Below are 24,397 nucleotides of genomic sequence, written 5' to 3' on the forward strand. Positions count from 1 at the left end.
TACGACAGTGCTCCGCGTCAGATTAGGGAAGAACAGACCTGAAATCTTCCTGTTGGGCTGTTTCCTGAGAAACATTGAGAGAGAAGGAAGAAGAGTTTTGCGGAGAGAGGGAAGACAGAGAGAGAGAGAGAGTGAGAGATGTGGGTTTTCTATCTGATCTCTCTGCCGTTGACGCTGGGCATGGTGGTGTTGACGTTAAGGTACTTCGCGGGGCCAGATGTGTCTCGGTACGTCCTCTTCGCCGTCGGATACACCTGGTTCTGCTCTCTCTCCATCATCATCCTCGTCCCCGCCGATATTTGGACGGTAACGCCCTTCTTTCTTCCGATCTTTTCCCATTCAATCCATTAGATCATGCCAATTTCACGTTTTGATCCCCAAATTAGGTATTCCCCCCCCCCCCCCCCCCCCCCCCCCAATGTGGAAATTACATCTATATTTTCATTGAACGATTTGACTATCACGAGCTCAGAATTGGGGATGATCTATCGAGTAATTTGTGGCGGTCCTTTTGGGAGGTTTTGGTTAGAAGAAGGTTGCAATGTGACAAAGCTTGCTTTCCAAGAAACTTTTGTAGAACCATGTTCTTATCGACCGTGGAATTTTGAAGAAGGGAAATAATTAGATTCGAGTGGTTAATTATAAATCGAGCATATGATTTCTTCTCCTGTCATTTTTTTCCCAATGAGAAGGAATTCAGGCAACTTCGCTATCTGATCATGAAAGCTTTTTTGGCTCTTTATGTTGCTTCATTATCAATTTCAAGCTAGATGCTACATTCTTAGCTGACAATTGATAATCTGTAGGTAGGGTCATTTTTTTGTCCTTTTATAAGCGCTGGACATGCAGTTTCTAATGCAGTTTACTTACTGGCAGTTATGATACATTTAGTAAAACATGAGTTTTTAATGTCCAATGTAAGATTGGGAGTGGTTAATACTGCTGGGAATTGAGTTGGTGTACTTTATAAAGAGTAGTGGCAAAATTAGGAATTATGCATGGAAAAACGATTTGCACCTTGTTTAGTTACCATGCTTTTAGCCATAAATTTATTCCTTTGGTGGAATACTCTGCTATTTCAGTGTGTTCTATTATCAATTTATTTTACACTGATTACCTTGAGAAAAGTTTGATTCAAAAAGACTTTATGCAACCAGGTCCTAAAAATCCTTCAACTAACCTTTTCTATCCAGAAACCATAGAATTTTACTTTTATCTATTAGAACTCTAACAACTTTCCCAGACTTTCTTTTTTGATGGATAACAGAGAGACACCAAAAGAATTGACTTAAGGGGGCCAGCCCTGTAATAGAAGCCCTAGGCAATTACTTAAAATGTTATTAACACGATATCTAACTTTCGACACTCTTAAAGGTTTCCATATTTCTTTGTGACTCTAGGCAAAAAAGGAATTATGTTCCAAAAAACTGTCTCATACTTGGGACACATAGTTATCAAAGGCACAAGGTGCTATGAGGTGCAAATTAGTGCTTGGGGCCTAGGTGTGAGGTGTGAGGTTTGGGGCGCAAGGCGAAGGGTGAGCCTTAGGCACATGAGACACACATTTATTCAAAATGCTTACAAAATAGTTATACACTATTGTTTCAATATGTTCCCATAAGGAGGTAGATGCAAACTCATAAAATTATAAATGACAAATGACCAACACTATAATAACTATAATAACAACTAATATTATTGCAGAAAAAAAATTAGTTTCTTCTAATTTCGTTTGCAATTAGAAGAAAGAAAAATAAATTATGGCATGACACATAGCAAAAACAGTTACCAAAAAAAAAAAAAAAAAAAATCAGTTTCTTTTGCACAAGGTAGTTAAAATCGGGATTTTAAGTAGAATCGAAAAAGGGTCCATAAAATTGGATCGTAAAATCATAAGATTTTAGAGACAATTAAAAATACCCTTTAATTTTTGTAAATATATGTTTATAATAACATAATTTTATAAAAAAATGAATTAATATTATTTAACAACCTGATTATTCCTTATTATAAATGAAATACATATACCTATTTCAAAATTACTTCATCTATCAATTTTAAAAATAGTAAATAATGTGAAATTTCTAAATATTAAGTCCATCATTTTTATCATTCATCTATCCATAATCAAAACTCCAAATATTAGTTCATATATTGTAAATTCTCATAAGTCATAATTTAATATTAATAAAAACAACAATTCCGATTTTGCGATTTTATATCCCGATTTTATGCAATTTTACCACTTAAAATCCTATTTTTATGCGATTTTACCCCAATTCCAATTTTGCATGCGATTTGAATCGTTTGGGGGTCTCCAGTGCGTAAAATTGTAAAATCATACACGTTGAATCAGGATTTTAATAGCAATGCTTTTGCAAGTTTCTTTAAATTGCAAAAGAAATTAGAAGAGAGAGAGAGAGAGAGAGAGAGAGAGAGAGAGAGAGAAGGGGGGGGGGGGGGGGGGAGAGAATAGTACAGCTCACAATGAAAACATTTGTTTCTTAGCAAGAAATTGAAGAAAGAAAAAAAAAATCAGAGTTGAACACACAGTGCAAAACAATTACAACAAATAATTAGTTTCCTCTAAATTGTAAAAGAATTTAGAAGAAAGAAAGAAAAATGAAGCATGACACAAATGTGAGTATTTCTCTAGTGAGTGACCATCACTACCCAAGGATCCCGATGGTGAGTGGGAGATTCAACAGTCCTCCAATTTACACTGCGATGTTTGTTTCTCATTGATATACAAGAGCATGCAACCAAATCAACAAGAAATAAGATCTCAAATGACAGATGGACAAGAAATAGGGTTTTAATGCACATACATACAACGCATGTGCTTCATGCGCCATGCATGAGGCGTGCACCTTGTGCCCCTAGGTAGTGCCTCAAGAATGGAGCAACGCCTTTGTGTGCCTCGTGCTTATGCGTGCCTTTGACAATTATGCTTGGACAAGCAGAACCCCTCGAGTATGAAATCGGGCATGGACGCTAGAATCACCCAAAATACTAGAAAGGGAAAGAAAAAGCTCCAAATGTCACTAGCAAAGATACAATGGGGTAAATTCTTCATTGGTTCTCTATCATTCTTACGCAATAACATCAAATTAGTTACAATCTAAGCCCATGTTCTCATATTATAAATTGTTAATGGCTCCAATCATGGTAGTCCAGACAAAGATGACCACCTTAGGAGGCTATCTAACTTTTCTTGTCCTACATAAAACACAAATAGAAGTCCTTGTTGTAAGTTTCTAAAGGTAATCCTGCATCAGAAATCCAATTAGTTTCTAGAATCCAAAATATAAACTTGTTTCTCCTTCATTTTCTTTTATATTCCATCTTGATGATAAGTGTGAAACCCTTTAATCTAATGTGAGACTACATTTAAATGAAGACTAAATGAAATTTGACTAGACTGAACTTGAGCCACATGTGTTTTTAATATAATCATGCTTGAAAGTGGGTTTGTATTGAGTAACTGAATCATCTTGTAATTTTTTGCAGACAAAAATTGGTCATTATAATGGAGGAATCTCTTTCTTTTGGAGCTGGTCATATTGGAGTACCTTTTTACTTACTTGGTATGTTTTATTTATTTATTTATTTTAATAAATCTGTTATTTCATAGACTTAGTTGAAGGCAGTGAGGGCACTACTGAATTTGTCTTCCACATTCTTGTCATCTAATATGCAGTCTTTTGGTTGTCTTGTGCACAGCATGATAAAGATTTATGCCATCATACTTTATCAACTGACAGATACTTGTTTCAACTATTTGAGTTAGGTTACATGAATATTGTTTGGCAGCATGCATGGATAGAATGAAGTTTCTGTCAATCTATATGGTATATGCTGATGTGCCTTGCAATTTCAGCTCATGTTAGTTTGTGGATGATCTTAGCCTTCCTTGCAGGACATTAAAATGGTCTTTTCTAGTGTTGCCTAATCTATTTTACCCATTTTATCTCCAACTGCTCCTGCTTCTACAATGCCAGATCACTCGTCTAGTTTATCATTTATACCATTTACAATGCGTCCAGTTTGAAACATCTATTTTGGCCTTTCTTGTTTGATGAATTTTAGCCATTCTGTGTTATATTTTTCAGAGTTTGTCTTATGGTTATCACTTAGAAGTACTTTTTCAGCTTTGCTGGCGTATCTTAACAATGACTTATCAAAAAAATAAAGAAGTGAATGACAAGTATTGCTTGCCCTGGATACACAAGTTTTTGTTAGCTCAGTTTTTGTTGCTTGTGTATCTAAACAATCCCAAGCCTTAATATCATTAAACGAGGTTGGCTATTCCTCTTATATCTAATTGCTCTTGAGAAATGCATATTAATTTGTTTCTTCTCCTCTTCTCCTTGTTCTTATTAGAGAGCACTGATCACAAGAAGTACTATGAATGACTATATCACAAAGAGAACAAATTCTCTAACTTATAATAGCCGTGCATGCACATGTTGTCTAAGCACCATCTTGTTTCTTTTGCTACTCAGTTTACCTTCATAAGCTTGGGATGCCTGGTCTTTGGGGTACTTATCTAGCAGCTTTATTGCAAAATATGAATGTTTTCTCATAAATTTGTATGAAATTATTTCTCCAAGCAGGGCTGTGGTGCCTATACTTCAGGGTTACGAAGATGCTGGGGACTTCACAGTGGCTGAAAGATTGAAGACCAGTGTACGCGTAAACTTAGTATTCTACCTATGTGTCGGTTCTATTGGACTTTTTGGGCTTATACTGCTCATTATTTTGCGCAAAAACTGGTTTGTCTTTTCACTTGCTAGATTAAATATTATTTGTTGCATATCCATTTCCTCCTTATCTAAGTTCTTATTTGTTTAGTTAAATTCTCTCTGGTGATAAGACCAAAGTACTTGACTTTTAGTGCATTGTCAGATATAATATAGCAAATGGATGGTTTTCGTTGGTGATTTGAATTCTTATAACTTGCAACAGGAGAAAATATTTTGAGTTTCTATACCATTTTGTTTTTGGTCTACCAGTCTTTCCTTGGATTCATCTTCTGCATCTATTTTATTTTCTAAGATGTATATGCATACATATACTCAACTTGTTTACCACTCTTTACTAAAATGATATGATAGAGATTTTTTCATACCAAACCAACCATTGCAAAGTGGAGAATGGGGAGCTTCATGTGCTGGGATGCTCTTGATATATGATGTTTTTTATTTGATTGCTTATTTTTCTCTAGATCTTTGATCAATGTACATTAGTTCATGGATCTATATATATATGGATAAAAAATGTACATCAGTACATGTACAGCAACTGGATAACATGGTAACAGTACGGAGGTTTCTGTGTGCAATTATTATTACTGTATGACCAATTCAGCCATTTCCATCCATATTCTAACGGTTATTCTACCCTTAACCCTAAAAGAAATAATTAGCTTAACTTCTTTTAGTCTTCTGAATGTTTACTATTATTGCATTGTTCATTCTAGAGTCATCTTCATTTGCATTATTGTTGGACATGGTTCAGCACATAAATGTTAAAGAACATTTACTTGTTTTCTGATATGCCCTGGTCTGCTTTTACTTATCTTGGATTGTGTGAGTAATTTATATTTTACATATTATAATTTAAACTGCTGCCATATATAACAGTCTGATACATGTTTTGACAACCTCTTTGATTTGAAGCTGTATCTTTTCTGCTAGATGGAAGATAGTTCATGAAGTTCTGTTCTTAAGCATCTTTGGATCCAATTAATTATATTTTTGTCCTTTCCATTTTGCCCTTTGTTGTGCTTTACATGCCCATACTTTGTAGAATGACCTTTTGTTGCCCTTTGTTTTTAACTATAAAATTTGCTTTAACACCCCCCCTCTCTCTCTCTCTTTCTCCCTCTCGTGCTCGCTCTCTCTCTCTCTCTCTCTCTGGCCACAGCACGTCCAGTTCATTATGTTGATTCCACTAAATCTATGATTTTTCATCTCAATGGCTCTGTTGCATCAATTAGCATACATACCCGTCATGCTGTTATACTATTATTACTGTTTAACCAGTTACTCTTTGATGTTGGTCATTAAAAAACTTTTAAGTGCCTACACATTTGAGCTACTTGTCTTTTTTTGTTTTTTTTCATTCAAGATATTTTGTAGCTGTTTTGTTCACTGTTAAGCACCTCTTATGGAAAATATGCTTATATTCTTTCTATGTTCTTTTGCAATATAAAACAACAGGTTTTAGATTATTCTTTTCATCTTTTTGTTGGTAAGAGTGTATGGAGGAGATATTGAGACTTTTCAATTACAATTGGATTACTTTAAACCCGTTGCCTATTTTCCCAAATAATGGATGAACACATTGAACATATCTATGAAGAGGTGCCTTGGGCATGCTATTTGCAGATGACATTATGTTACCGGATGGACAAAAGATGGTGTGAATACTTAGCTCGAGATGTGGAGGAACACTTTGGAATCTAAAGGTTTTAAGTTAAGTAGATTGAAAACCGAATATACAAAATGTAAGTTGAGTAAAAATGTAAGTGTGGATAATGTTATGATAAAATTGGAAGATCAAGTCATATCAAGAAACGATTAGTTCAGATGTCTTAGATCAATCATCCAAAAAGATTGGGAGATTACTAAAGATGTTACTCATAGAATTAAGACGAGATGGTTAAAATGAAAAAGTACAGCTGATGTTTTATGTGATAAGGTTGGAGTAGCTTTTATTAAAGATAAGATGCGTGAGGCTCGATTAAGATGCTTTGGTCATGTGAGAAGAAACTATTAGGCTCCTGTGAGAAGCGTGGACGGAATGGAATAAATATCTAGTAAAAGAGATAGAGGAAGACCGAGAAAACTGTGGTTGGAGACACGTAGGTATGATCAGTTACAAGGGATTTACAGAAGATGAGACCATAGATAGAAATGATTGACAAGTTAGAATTTGTGTAACCCCACATAATGAGATAAAGGGTTGATATGATGTTGTTGGTGGTAAGTTCTAGAGGCAGGCGTATTACTGCTTTTTGTTGTTAGATGTACTTCAAGATGAATTGTCATGATCTTTTCCTTCTTTGAACCAATAAATTCAATAGTCCTTTTCTTTTGTCATACTTATATTTGGGCTTGTCTCAGAGTATTTTGGGTATATGATGAAGCATGCAAAACATCTATTTTACTACTCTGTGGGAGTGTAATGAATATTTAATTTTTTAGTACGTTTAGATCAGTGAATAGTGAATACATAAGATGCATGATTCGTTTGTGTGTACTCCTCTGTGAATCACATTTTTGAAACACTATATTGTATTACATCATATTCCTTCAGATTATACTACTTGCTGTCTTCATGATAAGTGACATGCATTCGTACTTGGTGCGAACCGCAGTCAATTTAAACAATGGTGTGAGTAAGACACTGACGTATCAGTCCCTTGTTTCCCTCCCTTCAATTTTACAGGCATTTGTTTTGCTTGCCTCTCTAATCAAAATCTTTGACTCATGGTATTTGCATTTTTTGATGAGGTGGTCATATGAATGTGCGTATCACCGCTTCTATTAAGAATGTTCATGTCTGATGTATTTTCCTCACTAATTTTCAATTTGCAGGAGTGATAATATTCTTGGGTTTGCAATGGCTTGCTCAAATACTTTTGGACTTGTCACTGGTGCATTTCTTCTTGGCTTTGGTTTAAGTGAGATTCCAAAGGGCATCTGGAAAAATTCTGACTGGACTAATCGTCAAAAAATTCTTTCCCATAAAGTGGCTAAGATGGCCGTGAAACTTGATGATTCTCATCAAGAATTTTCAAATTCCATTGTAGTAAGTGTTATTATGTGGTGACAATTTAAGCCTTTGATCTCTTGAATATTTAATTTTACTCCTCTCTCTCTCTCTCTCTCTCTCTCGTGAGCAGAAACATGCATTTGGGACTTGTCCATATAAATATTTTGTTTTGTGTTGATTTTTTTCCCTTTCCAACTAGCAGTTAGTTATAAAGGGAGTTGAAAAGAATCAGCCTTTCAGTTGTTGATCCTAAAGATTGAATGCTCAAAGTATATTCTAATGGCACAATCGTGTTTTATGAATCTTTGAAATTCTCATGTTGGAGAATAATAAATGGAATGACGAGGTACTTGTTAATTTGAAAAAACTATTGCCTTATGATATGAAAAATCATTACTTGTGGGAATAACCTTAAAGCATCAATAAGTGGTCATGACACTTCTCTTTGTTGTTACTTGATTAATAGTCAAAAAAATAACAAAAGCTTGCGTTTGTGAAGGTGTGAAAATTTAGAATGTGGTTGTTGATGGAGACACTTATATATGGAAACCTGATGTTGAAGGCAAATGTCAGGGTTATGAATAGAAATGTGACCATATGTATAAATAGGATAGAGAAGAGACTTTTTTTTGAGTGATAAATAACAATGTATATAATACAAAATAAATAAATAAAAAGCCTTAAGAGGGTGAACCCTATATAAAAGAAGATAACCATCCTGAGCTAAAAGGAATTGAAAAAAAAAAAAAAAGACGACACACAAAAAGGAGACTCTGTCTTCAACCAAGGGAAAATCGACAAAAGAATGTACTTCATAAAGTAGTCAAAGGAAATGAAGCTCAAACTATATGCTAGTGACCCGTAAATAACGCCTCCAAGCATCCAAAAAATCCAACACAGATCTTGGCACAATTCACTGTTTGCACCCAAATCATACAAACAGAATTCCACACCTCTCTGATGATTAAACAGTATAGAAGGAGATGATCAATAGCCTCACCACTCTCCTATCACCTGGAATACCAATCAGTCACTACCTGTTTATACTTATTCAAGTTGTCAAAAGTAAGAACAGCATTCTAGTTGGCTGTCTAACTGAAAAAGGCAACTCTGCGAGAAACAGCAATGCTCCAAATGACCTTTTAAGAGAATACAAGATTCCTTTTGTCACAGAGAGCAAAATAGAAGACACGAACTGCAACATTCCCCATGTTAATGGGCACCAAACCTATCCATCCTTTCGTTGATTGGTCAAGGGATAGTCATTAAGCAAGCAATAAAGAGTTGTCATCAAGTCAGTTTTCTAATGCTTGTCTGAGTCATACAAGATGGAAGAGTGGTAGGCGGTGAGAAGGTAACAAATGGTGGTTGCTTTTTGAGACGGATGATCTAGAGGTGCTTTCAGGTGAGTCATCTTGGAGTTCTTGTCAGTCAATATCTGAAATTCCATTGGAGTGAAATTTGGGTGTCTCAAATGCCTTCTAAGGTGGCATTCTTTATATGCAATGCAACCGACAAGGAGGATTCTCCATGTTAGACAACTCACCATTAGCAAGAGATCTAATTTAGAAAAAAAAATACACTCATATTCTTACTAAACCAATCGTGATTCCATTTATGTACTTTATTTCCACTCCTGAAATGAATATACTTTTTTTTTTTCAGTTGAATGAATCTTGTGCCACTATATCTATCCTAGACTGGATTTGAATGACATGAAGTCCTAGGTTATCAAGTTCCTCAACATTAGAAGATCTTATTGTTGCATGAACACTTTGATTTTTCATTTTATATTTAGTTGAGCTAATTTGTGGAGCTCACGTAGTGGGATTAGGGCTTGGGATTATTGTGGTTTATTTAATTGGGCTAATAATTACTTGAAGTGTATTAAATTTAAACTATAACATGCTATGTTTTCTTCTCCAGTTTTTGACAAATTATGGTGTTTTATTATTAGGTTGCTCAAGCAACATCAAAACAAATGTCCAAGCGTGATCCTTTGAGACCATACATGAATGTTATTGATAATATGTTGCTTCAGATGGTAATCACACTTGTAAATTCCTAAGGTGTTTTACCTTTCAAATACTTGTGATATGTTTCACTGAGCTTCTCCAATGCATATATTATTTCTCTTTCCTGATATCTGACTAATGCTGTTATCCTGCTGGTAGTTTAGTGATGACCCATCTTTCAAACCACAAGGTGGAAGATTAGGGGAAAACGATATGGATTATGACACTGATGAAAAATCAATGGCATCATTAAGACGCCAACTTAGGAGAGCTCGGGAGAACTACTACAGATGCAGAAGGTAAAGTGCTAAACTAATATCTTAAGCATTTTCTAAGTCCTATTTACCCAATCCTTCTGAAGTGTAGGAAATTGAGTCCTTGAGAACTTGGGACTTTTGTTTTAATGTTCATCGAATTCATTTACTCTTTTTTTTCTTTTTCTTCTTTATTCTTTTGATTTCCTCTTTATTCTGGCCTCTATCCTCTGCATTGTTTATTGTCTTTTATTATGGGCAATCAGTTTTTGAAACCAAAGGCTACTTTTTTTGGTTGTTTATATGCCAAATTGTTTTTCTCACATCCTTTTCCTTGCTGTGTCTGCCAAGGTTTGATATCCATAGCTGTAGCTTGAATTTTGATTATGCTTGGATGGATAGTTTACTTCAGGGGGACATAAACTAAATTTTACTATTTTTTCCCTCATTACCATAATGCAGTGAATATATGAATTTTGTGACTGAAGCCCTTGAGCTGGAGGACACTATCAAAAATCATGATCATTGTCATGCCACTGGATGGTTTGCTCTTGATCCCGGCTATCTTCCTTGTCTCTTTTCTTTTCCTTTTTCTTAGTTTTGGTTTGGCTTAGAAATGAGCTTATTCATAATAAGGTTGGAGTGGCTTCTATTGAAGATTAAAATGTGTACGACTTGATTAAGAAGGTTTGGTTATCTAATATAATTACGATACACCCGCAAATGGTGTGAGCGATGAAGCTAATTTGGTCTCTAACGTGCACAATTCTTTTCATTTGCCATCACTAGTTTATTTCATTGCTTTAATGCAGCAAGCCAGCAAGCTTGTTGATTTGCACGTTTATGCTGCTGTCTCTCTTGTACTGCTACCCAACATTTTAGCTCATCTTGGGAATGCTTACTCTCATTATCTTTGATGAATTTTTCTAAACCCTCAAAACTGAAATTGGAGTTTCACCTTTTGAAAGTATTTGTAGCATAAGCTGAAAGGGACACCCAGCATGACACTGTGTACCTGATTTCGTCTTCCTGAGAATCCACTGAAAATGTCAAGATTCCTTCGTAAGAGCATATTTCAGATTGAAGCTCATAGGTGATTGCATGAGCTAAAAACTGAAAGGGAAGTTTTGTTGGACAACTAAGATCATTTCTGTTAGATGGCTCAGTGTTTGGCAGTTAACTACCAACATGTGTAAAATTATAAGCATATTGAGATTAACATGTTACAGTGCATGTGCAGCCATATAAGAAATGACAAAATGATAAACATGATTATACATAATATGGTTGGAGTAACATTGCTGAAGATAAGATATGAGAGACACAAGTTTGGATATGTGAAAAGAAAACCAATAGATACACCTAGAGGTGAGCAATTGAAATGAAGGAAGTTTCTAGCAAAACAGTGAGAGGAGGACGGAAGAAAACATGGTGGAAAGCCCTTAAAGATGAAATAGGATATAATGGCCTTAAAGAGGATATGGCCATGGATAGAAATGGCCAGAGTTCTAGGTTTCATGTAGTTAACTCCATCTAGTGGGATTAAGGCTTGTGATTGTTGTTGTTTTGGTGACTCTATGAGGTCATCTTATCGTTATTGGTGTTACCACTTGATACTTTAGTTTCCATGTACTCTTAACTCCTAGTTTGTATTGATTGCAGGATTTAATTTCTTGCTTTTGTGAATTTGTAGGAAATACATTTCAAGCTTTAGAGGTGAGCGAGTTGGCACGCTAGGGTCCTTTCTTGATACAATTGGTATGTATGAAAGCCATCTGAATTATTTGTTCTTTTTGCACACAATGTATACTGAGGTCAAACTTATGACTTTTTCTGAACTAGACTGTTCACCTTTGATGATTATGCCTGTTTCCAGTTGCACATATGCAATCTTATTTTGGCAAGTTTAGTCTTAAGGTTGACTTTAAGAGGATGTTAAAACCATTCCATTTGGTTTTGTATTCTTTATGACAATCCAGCTTATTCCTCAGAACGAAATTATTTGGAAATTGATGATATTTGCATTAACAGAAGGTTTAATGATGCTATCAACCTTGTTTTGGTTAAATTCTTGTTTGCATTTAGTAACTGGCTTAAGAACAGAATGGCTCACAGCTCCTATATGAAGCATAATGGAGTCTTATTATATAGTTGTGTATAAGGGATATTGTATTCTCTTTTCGCTTCGATACAGATGCAGTGGAAGTTATTAGGTTTTTACTTAAAGGTGAAGTAAACTTTGGGAACCGTCCCTCTTTGGGCATGGTTTGTTTGGTTGGTGTGAGGCAGGTATCTTTTTGAGTAATCAGAGATCAATCGGCAGTTTGAAAAATAGTTCTGTTTTTTTGCTTTCATTTTAGTTTCCAGCTCATGGTAGAGTTAATCTCCTGGTCTAATCATTTAGGTCTGGTGTTGACATGGGTGAAACCTAGTTTGGTGCCTCTATTATAGAATTTGCTTGTCATTTTTTTTTTCCTCTCCATTAAATCTATACAGGTTCTTGCAATATACTCACTCTGATATGATTGGTAATTTGTTGCAGAGTTGGTTTGGCGATGTATTCTGAGGAAGCAGCTTCAGAAAGTCTTGGCTGTGATACTTGGTTGCATGTCAATTGCAATTCTTCTGGCTGAGGCCACCATATTGCCCAGTGTTGATTTATCTTTATTCTCTATATTGGTAAATGCTGTGGGAAATCAAGAGGTGCTAGTGCAGGTAAATTTTGTAATCACTATTTTTAGTTCTTCTATTCTTCTCAGTTAATCTTGGTGAAAATCAAAGCTTCAATTTATTTTTGTTTTATATTTTGAAAATCAAACTTTTTATTTTTGTGAAGGTATTTTTATGTATAAAATGTACGAAAGCTTGAGGTCTTGATTACAATTTGACGTTGGATTTCAGATTATAGATTTGACTATGGAAAATTTGACTATATCATTACAATATTCTTGAAGTTATCTTCTGTACTGACAATTAGACTTCTGTTAAATGCTATGAGTGTTTCAAAGACTACTAAATTACAAAGCGTCATTAGGAAGACCTAGGCCTAGCTAATTATAATTGCAAAGTTGATTGCCATAGTCTTTGGCAAAGTGGCCAGCATTTAGTACTATGAATTTGGAGGAGCAAAACTAAATTAAAGAAAATTATTTCCATTTACAAATTTCCTGAACAAATAATAGGCTAGAGTTCTTTATTAATTGTGGAAAGCAGAGTTTCTTAACAAAACAAGTAAATTATCAGGAACTGAAATTTTCGGAAAAATTCTCTGGGGAAGAACCATTATTAAGCAGGGATAATTACATTTTCTGTAGTATTATCTGCTGAGGTATAAAAAAATAACATTTAGAGGCTGTTTGATAATCTACTTTTCAGTTTTTAGTTTTATTTTTATTTTTGTTTTCTGGTGTGTTGTTTCTGTTTATGTTATTGACAAAAATGAAAAATGAAACTTTCTTTGTTTTGTTTTCTTTTTCCCTTCCAATTTCTAGAGGTCTAGAATTCATGTGACGAAACTCCACCTAGTGGGATTAAGATTTGTGACTATTGTTTTTTTTTCAAAATTTCGAAAATAAAACCTAAAATAAGTGTTTGGTACAAATTTTGTTTATTTTATCTGGTAATTGAATATATGTAATAATTCAATTGATATTGACAAAGATGCCCTTGATGTAGAAAAATTTTGAATTTTTTTGTCTTTTTTCTTTCTTCTTTCTTCTTTATTCTTTCTTTTCCTTCTCCTCCTTGCCATTGCTTGTTTTGGGATTCATGGCAACTCCTAGATTTGGTTTGAGGTTGACAACATTTTCTAGAAAGCAAAAATGGAAGAAGAGGAAACAAAGAAGAAGAGGAAGAAGCAGTGTCAACAGTGGGCAGCCAAAGGGGGCAGTTTCAAATAGATGACGCAAAAAGAAAATTAACATGTTTAAGTAGATACTGAAGTGTTTTTATTGTCCAAATAAATTGAAAGAGTGAAAATGACCTTATATTTTATTGATGATAGATATGAAATTCCAAAGCCAAGGAAGAAAGTAGATACAACCTCCTTTTTTTTTGCTTGCAAGATTCTGTCAAGACCTTGGGTGTATTGGGCTCAAAGGAGAGCTGATTGTAGCAGATTAATTGAGTAGTTAGCAGCTGTTGTTTTTGTTATTAACAGCTGTTATTTGTGTTATTTCAGTTGATTGGTTGCAGGACAGTTGCACAATTTTTAGTTACAACATGTAACTGAAAATGAATATAGATTAGCTATATAAAACTACTCAAGACTCTATTGAAGTTGTTGAGAAATAAGAAATCTGAAATTCTTTTCTCTCTCTTCAATTCTCTCTCCGCCCCCCCCCCCCCCTGTAATTTCTCTCTGTTTTCTACCTCTTCTTTCTCTTTCCCACTCTCGTTCTACATTTTGTTCTTCATCAAACCCTACATCAGGACACGATCCTGACAATTGGTATCAGATCAGTCGGTTCTTAGATTGCTATTCACGACAACCTGCATCTGCAAGTTGCATCTGCAAGGAGCTATGACGGACGATACTCAAATGAAGCAACTGGAGGGGCAGGTTAACGAGGTTAACTCCCTGGTGGCCAATTTGCAGGTTCGAATGGAAGCATTGGAGTTTGGGGTGAGCAATAATCAGGAACGTATTCAGTCGCTAGAAAACAAGCTGGATGCTTCAATGGAGGGTTTGGCCAAGAAGAGGCTAGACAGATTTTTGTAGACGTTTTCCAAGATTCCACAGTTAAGCCTACTGGTTGACTTTCCACCCAAGGAGAATATGGATCCTATCTTGGAAGGTAATGGCTTAAATCTTAGACAAACTAGAATTCCTGTAATAGAAATTGAAAATACACGTCAGGGAGATTATGGCCAGTAGGATGAATGATAGAAAGATGGAAAATAATTCAGTGAATAGCTTCTATACTCATAGTGTTGTTCCTATGCCAAAATTGGAGATTCCTATGTTTGATGGCAAGAACCCTAGATGGTGGGGTTAGGAGATGCCAAAAGTTTCTTCAATTCTACAACATAGGAGTCTCTCAAAAGGTTAACCTGGCTTCAGCCTACTTGAATGATGCAGCTGATGCATGGTATCAAGTGTGGGTGAGGCCTAGAGAAGAATGTATTTGGCAGGACTTTATGGAAAAATTTTGTGAGAGATTTGGGGACAAGAACATGACTAATGTTATAGAAGAATTCAATAAGTTGGGACAAGTTGGAACAGTTTTGGAATATCAAACAAAGTTTGAAGAACTTAAATCACTAATGATCATTACCAACCCCTCTCTTTGGGAAGCAAATTTTGTTTCAAGTTTTATAAGTGGCCTTGGTGAAGAACTTAGGCCAACAGTGAAGATGCTTCAACCTGCAACAGTTAAGTAGACAGTAAAGAAGGCAAAACTACAGGAATTGACAGAAGAGGCCATATTCAAGAAGCATCTACAGGAATCAAGTTTCCCTTATTCAAATACTCGTTCTATGGTCCCATTTGCACCCGGATAACAACATTTGGGAATATCTACCGGATCTGCTAGCTCATTTTCCTTGAGTTGCTTAGTTTCTTTGATATTCTTGAGGACAAGAAAATTTTAAAGGGAGGGAAATGTCAACCTTGGGTGTATTGAGCTTACAGGAGAGCTGATTGTAGCAGATTAATTGAGTAGTTAGCAGCTGATATTTCTGTTATTTGAGTTAACTGAAAATGAATATAGAGTAGCTATATAAAGCTACTCAAGACTGTATTGAAGTTGTTGAGAAATAAGAAATCTGAAATTATTTTCTCTCTCTTCAATTCTCTCTCTACTCTCTCTGTTTCTCCCTACTTTCCCTCTGTTTTCTCCCTCTTCTTTCTCTTTCCCTCTCTCTTTCTAGATTCTGTTCTTCATCAAACCCTATGCCAAGACAGGGGCCTGGTAGATACCTCATTTATTTCCAAATCATTGACTTTTTGAGAATTTGTTGTCACTATTTAAATTAGAGAACTAGAATGCCAGTCTTGTATATTTGCTATAAAAATTGTGAATTACTAGGAAGTACAGATACCCAGAAGTTAGCGAGGACACTTGGGACACTAATTTTCAAAAAAGTTATAACAGATACTCATCACAAATGTGAAATGTGTATATTTTTTCATGTGTGTGAAAATAACAAAAGAGCTAGAGAAGCCAAAAAAAAAAAAAAAAACTTAGTAGGAAACTCTTTGGCATTTAAACTGTGTTGTTAATACATTTTAACTTGCAGATGAAGTACTGTCAGTCCATTCGTGAAGTTTTACTTTCTCGTATCCTAGTTGATTAATTTGATTTTTTTTGCAGGTGGCTGCCTCCATTCCTCTTATGTATATGTGTGTGTGCACATATTATTCCTTGTTCAAAATTGGAATGCTAACATTCTACTCATTCACTCCAAGGCAAACAAGTTCAGTCAGCTTGCTTATGATATGCTCGTACGTGTTTTCTTTTTCCCCATTTTTCTTTAGTGAAACCTTATTTAATGGTCAGATCTTTTTTGTCTGTATTTTCTTCATGGGGATGTTGGTAATAATTCTTAATATGCCTTTACCAGGATGGTTGCTCGATATGCTCCTCCAATATCTTTTAACTTTGTCAATCTTATTCATCTTGATGATCGGACTGTCTTTGAAAAGGTGAGCCTTTTCCATATAGTTCACTTTTGCCAGCACTTCTTTGCCAGCACTTCTTTTTGTGCAGATAATTGATCCTTTCCTTATATTATAGATTTATTTCAGCATGCTGTTTTGATGTTGTTGCTGTGATCTGTTAACTCCATTACAATTGCTGTCACATAATGGGATGGTGGGTCTGAAAACAATTGCTTCTTTGTATTTGAAATCCCACCCAACCAATGCCAAACAACTGCCTTGCTGCAAATTACATGTGATACTTGCCTAGCCCTATGTCATGCAGGCTTGTTTTGCTCTGCATAGACTGAGTTTGAGGTAGTTATTAGCTTATGACAACCGAAAATAAGATGAAATGAGATTAAGTGATCTCATCTGTTCATAATGCAATTTGAAGTGAGATTAGTTTCTGGTATTCTATTCTGTGTTTCTTATTTACTGTTCATAATTCAATTTGAAGTGACAAAATCCTCTTTTTATGTGCAGAGAATGTGGAATATTGATGATGCTGTTCCTTTCTTTGGGAAAGGATTTAATAAAATATATCCACTTATCATGGTTGTATACACAATATTGATTGCAAGTAATTTTTTTGATCGGGTCATTGATTATTTTGGGAACTGGAAGATATTCAGGTTTCAAAGCGAAGCTGATGATTTGAATGGATTCGATCCTTCGGGATTGATTATTTTGCAGAAAGGTATATAACTGATACACGGTTTCTTCTTTTTGTATGGGACGTATTTAACTCATTGCCATTTGCATTTTTCATTAGTAGGCATTTCAAAATTTAGGCCTTGTGTTTATGGAATGACAAATAGAAACAACTTATATAGATTTCCCTTTTGTCAACTGAATGCTTTGCTTGAGTCCTCTGAAATTTATGGTTTTTCCCTTTTTCAGAGCGTTCTTGGCTTGAACAAGGTCATAAAGTTGGTGAACTTGTTATTCCATTAGCAAGGAATTTCAACAACGTAAGTATGGATGATCTTGAGTCTGTCAGCAATAGCAAGGTATGGTGGTAGATCCAAGTAGCATATTAAGTTATTATCTGTTGTTTCACTTTTTCTAGGAATGGAAGTTTTAACGTTGTTTTATATCTCACATTGGTAATGTCCTAGTTGGATTGGACATTTTATTAGGATTCTAAGCCTATGTTTGGATGGAGGATATGGAGGGGGAGGGGGAGGACTAAAGTAGAAGGGAGTCTCTTTACCTTGTGTTAGATAGGGATTTCATAATGGAAGGGGAGGGGGAGGGTACTCATACCCTCTCATCTCCTTCCGTACCCCCATTTTCCTTGCAACCCAATTTGGGTAAGGTAGGGGAAGAAAAAGTATTTATAAATATTTTTATTGTTTTTACTATGTTACCCTTATTGTTAAATTTAAGTTTTTGTTTATTTATTTTGAAAGTAAATGGATATAATTGTAACTTTAACTTTATTTTATCTTTTTTACTATTCCATTCCCTTCCATTCTCCATCCAAAACAGAATAAATTTACATTATGTTCATTTACATTTCATTCTTTTCAAACAATGGAAGGGTAATAAACTTTATGCTACTTCCTTTACCCTTATGTTCCATTCTATTATGTACCACTCCTACCCCATCTCTCTCCAAACAGAGGCTAGGGGTTTGGAACTGAGATATGGTTTTGGATTTGAGGTGATTGGAGAAAACAGATGCATGTGGCCAATCACACCCATGTGGTTGGTACTAAGGATTACTGATTATGACATCTAGAACACACCTATACCGAACTGGATTCAATGCTCTCTCAATGCAAATTTTATCCATGGGGGGAGGGTCTGGGAAACAAATGAATCAATTTATTCCATGTCTTGGGAAGATATTTTCTTCATGTACTATGTAGTCATTGTTATTTTGATAGGCAAACAAATTACATTGGAGAAAAGAAAGACAACACGTTAAGAACCATCAATATTGATACAGACAGGGATACAGCATGATTGTCACCAGAAGCCTACTCATATTAGGTGGTAAACATGGGATATAATAATTTGGAAAAAAAAAACAGGATAGGTGTAGAAGCAGCAGCAGCAACAAGAAGAAGAATCATAAGATAAGCCTTAATCGCACTAGGGTGGGGTTGGCTATGAGAATTCTTGACCCCCAACCATCTCTATCCTTGACCATCCTCAGTAAAAACATTATACCCTATGTCATGTTTAAGGATTTCCCACTAAGTTTTCTTTAGTCTTCCTCTCCCTCTTTTGCTACAAATTTCCTTCATTTCATCCACTCACCTCATATTTTTCTTTTATCAGAAAAAACTGTATTTTTATTATAGCTCTTACTGCAATCTTTATGAACATAATGACTAAAAAAGCAATGTTTATGAAAACAGTAACCAAGAAACACAAAAAATATTTTATAAAAAGATATCAGTAACTCAGTATGAAGATACCATTCAATCCATAATGATGATAAATAACAGAACCCACAACTCCACCAAGCCTTAATCCCACTAGATGGGGTTGGTAAAATCCATAATAAGGATAGTACATAGAAAAGTAAAAACCCAACTAATTCAATAAGGAATACCATTCAATCATTAATAATAACAACGATATAAATATAGTCCTATCCATCTTTAAAGTTGTCATTAGGGCTCACTTTCATCTTTTTTATTTCTTACCCAAAGACTTGCTGCATTTGCAGGTTAATATTCTATTAGCCTGGTCATGCCAAACAATGTTCCAACTCATGAACATCTGTGTCCTAGATGTCTCCAAATATGAAAATAAAAATAACTAGGGTATGCTATTTGGCTTGGTCTAGTATGTATTTGGAGGTATCTGATATGTGCCAAACACAGGCATGGCGCCCTAATTGAAGTATTTGTGCTTCCTAGATAATACTGTTAAAACCAAGTTAATCTGGAAGATGCAGATCTCTGCCCTGCATCTTTTCTCCATATCTGAAGATGGAAGAACCAACACTAAAATGACATAACTGAGGGAAGGTTCTCCCTAGGACCATGCATTGTTCTCCAAGGACACTTGTTGGATGGAAGGGGCCACCATCTCTTGTTTCTCCATTGTTCAATCAGCACAAGAGTTGGTTCATTTCCTTCCATCTATGCACTTTTGTCTCTTTTCACAATCAAGCTGGGGAAAGATTTCGGTAGAGCTGCAGCTCTAATATAGCAATTCCACTTTTCGTTGGAGTTGGGGGGGCCTCCTTCCCACTTTTCTAGCTTGTTACTGATAGAGGATTTACCGATGGTGAACATAAGCTTGCTTCTCTTGGGAGAAGCAACAAGTGAAACTGTCTGTAGAGGAGCAAACAAAATAAGATACTTATTTCTTTTCCTGGCAGCTTTGACATGTCCCCGCCTACATCCCAGGAATCTTATTCATCTTACTACTGCTAGCCTCTTCTAGAAAGTGAATTCAACCAAGTATACTATAGTGAATATTTAATATGAATATTCACCAAAAACGAAAACTGAAAAGGTAAGGGCCCGTTCTCTTTGCGTTTTAATTTTTAGTTTTGAGTTTTGAATTCATTTTTAGTTTTCTGTTTTGGTAGTCTGTTTTCAAAAAAACTAAAAACGCATTCTGTTTGAAATTTTGAGAATAATTTTTAATGACATTTTATTTAATAAATTTGATTATTTAGTAAATTAGAACTATTTAATACTAATATATTATTAAGAAATATATACATTTTAAAGTTGGTGATTCTTGCAACATTTTTTCCCATTACAAGAATAAAATATGAATAAACAAATAAATAAGTTGATTTGGAAAAAAATAGAACGCATAAAAATAAAAATTAAAAACATGGACTAATACTTATATAATGTGATTGTGAATGATAAGATTACATCAAATAGTTCAATAGCAAGTGGGATAAGATTACAAGCTTCACTTGCAGGGGGAAAAAAAAAAAAAGATTACAAGCTTCAATACAAATACCAGATATAAAGATCATGAGTCCTTCGGTACTCATTCCACATTTGTGTACCAATATGATCATTGACTTGTCCCATTTGAGCCGTTTGACTAGCATCAAAATATATGGCTTCCTAATCTTGACTTGACTCCCGCATATCATCAAATACCATATTCTCTGGTGAATATACAACATAAGCAACATACCTTCAGATGCATGCAGTATCTATGCAGTATGTCAACCAAATGATGTCTGACTTCCTGCTCCAAAAAAGAGTAAAGAAGATGTAAATTTTTATCCAATAATAGTAAAAAATTTATCCAATAACAGAAGTTGCACCAACCAAACAAAATTTGTAAAAATTGGGTATATATATATAGGGAAATTCTATTCGTAGCCATCAAAATTGCTCTCCATAGCCACTCCCGCCAAAATTCACTAACATTTTTTAAACTTCCTCTTTTACCCTCAACAACCCCATATCCACGCCCATCTCTCTCTCTCACACCCATCTCCCTCTCTCTCCCCAAATATACACACAAACACATCTTTATATATATATATATATATACATACACTCACACACACCTATATATATATATACACACACACAGACATGGCTGCGGCCATGGCAGCTGCCGCCGGCCACCATGGCCGTGGCCATCTTTCGCGGTTGACGGCGGCCGTGATGCCGCCATCGTTGCCGAGCGGGTTTGGGGGGTCAGGGGCTATGAAGGCCGCCCTCGAACCCTAGGGTTCGGCCGCCCGACGACGATGGCGGCATCACTGCCGTCGTCAGCCACGAAAGATGGCCACAACCATGGTGGCCGGCGGCAGCTGCCATGGCCGTAGCCATGTGTGTGTGTGTATGTATATATATATATATATAGATGTGTTTGTGTGTGTATATATGTGTGTATATTCGGGGAGAGAGAGAGAGATGGGTGTGAGAGAGTGAGAGAGATGGGTGTGGCTGTGGGGTTGTTGAGGGTAAAAGAGGAAGTGTAAAAAATGTTGGTAAATTTTGGCGGAAGTGGCTGTGGAGAGTAATTTTGATGGACGTGAATAGAATTTCCCATATATATATATATATATACATATACACACACACACACACACACACCCAGCCACAACCGCCACCACTAGCAGTTGTCGGCGACCACCTTTGTTCAAAGATTCCCACAATCAGAGCCTATCAATTGAAACACCAAGTCAAGGGGGTTGACATACCCAAAAACCAGCAAGATCCAACAGTTGAATCTCTATAGATTTGATTTTTAATTTTCGACCAGAACTGAAAAACGAAATTACAGTCGCCACCAGCCATCATGGCCGGTGGTTTCCAGCGATCAGAGACAATCGCCTGACACCCTTATCCGCATCGACTAACATACCCACAAACCAGCAAGATCCAACGGTCGAATCTCCATAGATCTAAGTTTAAACCTTCAGCCAGATACAAATCGCATGTACATACGTATATATCATGGATTTGTGCTGAAAATATTTGCTGATTAGACTAAAAGACTTACCTCCTTGAAGATTGGGGCCACTTTCACAATGAAAATACGGTCGGATCTAAGATCAGACGGTTGGATTTTACAAAATCAATGATTTACAGAGGTGTTCTTGAGAGAGAAAGAAAGGTTGCTTCCATGGAGTGTGCGAGAATGGGATGCTCGGGTTGAAAGGTTGCTGCCAAAGAGCTGTTTTCCGCATTTTGGGTTTTTGGGAGTGTTTTGGCTGAAAACACTCTAAACAATTTTTTATTGTTTTGAGTTTTCTTTACAAATTTTTTCTTATTTTCAAAAATGCGTTTTCAAAAATATGAAAGTAAACATGTTTTCACTATTTTGGAAAACTGAAAACTAAAAATGGGCTGAAAATAGCAAAGAGAATAGGCCCTAAATGTTTGGTTCAACAATTTGCTGATGTCAGCAGATTATGCTGGTGTAACTTCTAATCAAATAATAGAATGAACCTATTCTTAAGAAACTGGCATTGCTTGTGCATATGGTTGACTGGTGTAGCTTTTTCCTTTAATTAACCAAAATGAACTGAGAATGGTTCATATTTTGTCATTCGGATGCCTAGTCTGATTAGATTCTCCTTACAGAAACCCATATATGGAAAAACATGCCTGAGCTAACTTCATTGATTCAATAAGTAGAGAGTATATAGCAATTCTTGAGTTTCTAGCCAATGGGAGTATGGAGACTGCAAAATGATTGCCTTATTCGAATTGGATACTAATACTCATTGGAGACATCAAATTGGTTTGGGATCTTGGTGGAAATTCAGAACTCTCTCTGTCTCTCTCTCCCCACTTCATTTTTTAATGAATTTGATTGTTGATTGATATTTTTAAGATTGTTGCCATGTATATAGGGTATCGTTTTTTTATCTTTTATCTTGTAATTTAAACTACGGCCCATTTACATTTGTAGCATTGCAGCATTTGACTGATTTTTTTTTTTTTTGGTATATATTGAATGGTTAGTGAATATATGAACTATCATCTGCACTGGATCAGTGTAATTTTTTTGAATATTAATTGATATTATATTCTTCAGACATGGATAAAAAGAATATGAAAAACCACATATTTTGTGCCATGCATCCATGCTTATTTTTAGGTTTCCTCTATGCAAAACAGGTTTTACTTGTGTCCCTACAAATCTTAGTCTGCTGTTGCCTCTAGACTTGGTTTCATGAATATATTTTAATCCTCCTTTTTAGTGTTCCTCAAGGTTGTAACTCCAGTTTCATATTTTTGGTGTATGGATAAGGTTGCTGCCGAAACAAAAGTGACATCCACTTTGATCGAGGATGGTCAGAGAGATCACTCGAAATTGTTGAGAGGACTGGCGCAGCATCAGACCAGCAGAGAATCCATCGGCCAAAAGTATAAGGCCATACGGGAACAACAGAGCAAACAACAGACCCCTGAAAATCTTTTGACAGAAAAGAGCAAACCCTCATCAAGTGCTGGCAACTTCCAGAATACGATGGTTGGTCCATCAACCTGGGAATCCATGAAAATGGGTTTCCAAAATTTCAAGTCTAATATAGGGGCCAAGAAGTTCCTTCCGCTGCGCCAGGTTCAAGATACACACCCACATCAGTCCCCTGCTACCTCATCGGAATCCCTTGATGAAATCTTCCAGAGACTTAATCGGCCGACTCTGGAACATGGAGAGTATGACGGTGACGACTATGACAATGATCAGGCAATGGATGTTAGGAACCCAGGGATAAGGAGATGAGTGGTCAATCTCTCAGGGCACAGCTACCCCAAAAAGGTTCTGTGGAGCTGGGGGTGTTATAATTTTGTTTCACAAGAAGCTTGTTTTGCAGGGACGTTGATGGTGTGGTGACTGTCAAATTGTCTGATGCACAGATAGATCATCTGCAGGCAATATAGTGTCGGCATATATAATAGAAGTAATCAAAATGTATTGATAGTGTACAAATAGATAATGCGACCCCACCCACATTTGAAACCCATTTATTTGTGGCAGGCGAACAATGTCAGCTTGTAACTGTGGCTTCCTCCATATGACTCAACAACATTTGACAACTGAATATAGTGATCTCAGTGAATACAAATTCTGCCGGGCTCTTGAAAGTCATCATCCTATTGTGTCAGCCAATGTCATAGCTATGAGTCAAAGTGTCCCAAGTATGTTCACATTCCTGTTTTGCTTGGAAATTTGTTTTCCTTTTGTGTGTTAAATTAGAAGTAGTATCCCTCAGTTTTCAACTAATATTGGATCAAATG

The 24,397-nt window shown here is 35.8% G+C and overlaps 1 protein-coding gene across 3 annotated transcripts; it reads left to right on the forward strand.

The window, feature by feature from the left end:
- The first annotated feature begins 10 nt into the window (after nucleotides 1-10).
- On the forward strand, nucleotides 11-24,251 carry LOC127810495 (uncharacterized). 3 transcript variants are annotated; one of them, XM_052350011.1, is made up of 14 exons: nucleotides 11-306; nucleotides 3,511-3,587; nucleotides 4,617-4,775; nucleotides 7,605-7,818; nucleotides 9,740-9,826; nucleotides 9,957-10,096; nucleotides 10,514-10,594; nucleotides 11,745-11,809; nucleotides 12,594-12,766; nucleotides 16,366-16,496; nucleotides 16,616-16,697; nucleotides 17,178-17,391; nucleotides 17,595-17,704; nucleotides 23,406-24,251. In XM_052350011.1, exons 1-14 carry the CDS (start codon nucleotides 139-141, stop codon nucleotides 23,880-23,882), a joined length of 2,178 nt encoding a protein of 725 aa, XP_052205971.1. In that variant the 5' UTR covers nucleotides 11-138; the 3' UTR covers nucleotides 23,883-24,251. The 3 variants fall into 3 exon arrangements, with proteins under 3 accessions (XP_052205971.1, XP_052205972.1, XP_052205973.1); XM_052350012.1 differs by lacking the exon at nucleotides 9,740-9,826; XM_052350013.1 differs by lacking the exon at nucleotides 11-306 and having other exon boundaries at nucleotides 3,524-3,587; nucleotides 4,617-4,689.
- The last annotated feature ends 146 nt before the right edge of the window (nucleotides 24,252-24,397 follow it).

This window comes from Diospyros lotus, chromosome 9 (genome assembly GCF_014633365.1).
Source record: "Diospyros lotus cultivar Yz01 chromosome 9, ASM1463336v1, whole genome shotgun sequence".
Classification (NCBI taxonomy): Eukaryota; Viridiplantae; Streptophyta; class Magnoliopsida; order Ericales; family Ebenaceae; genus Diospyros; species Diospyros lotus.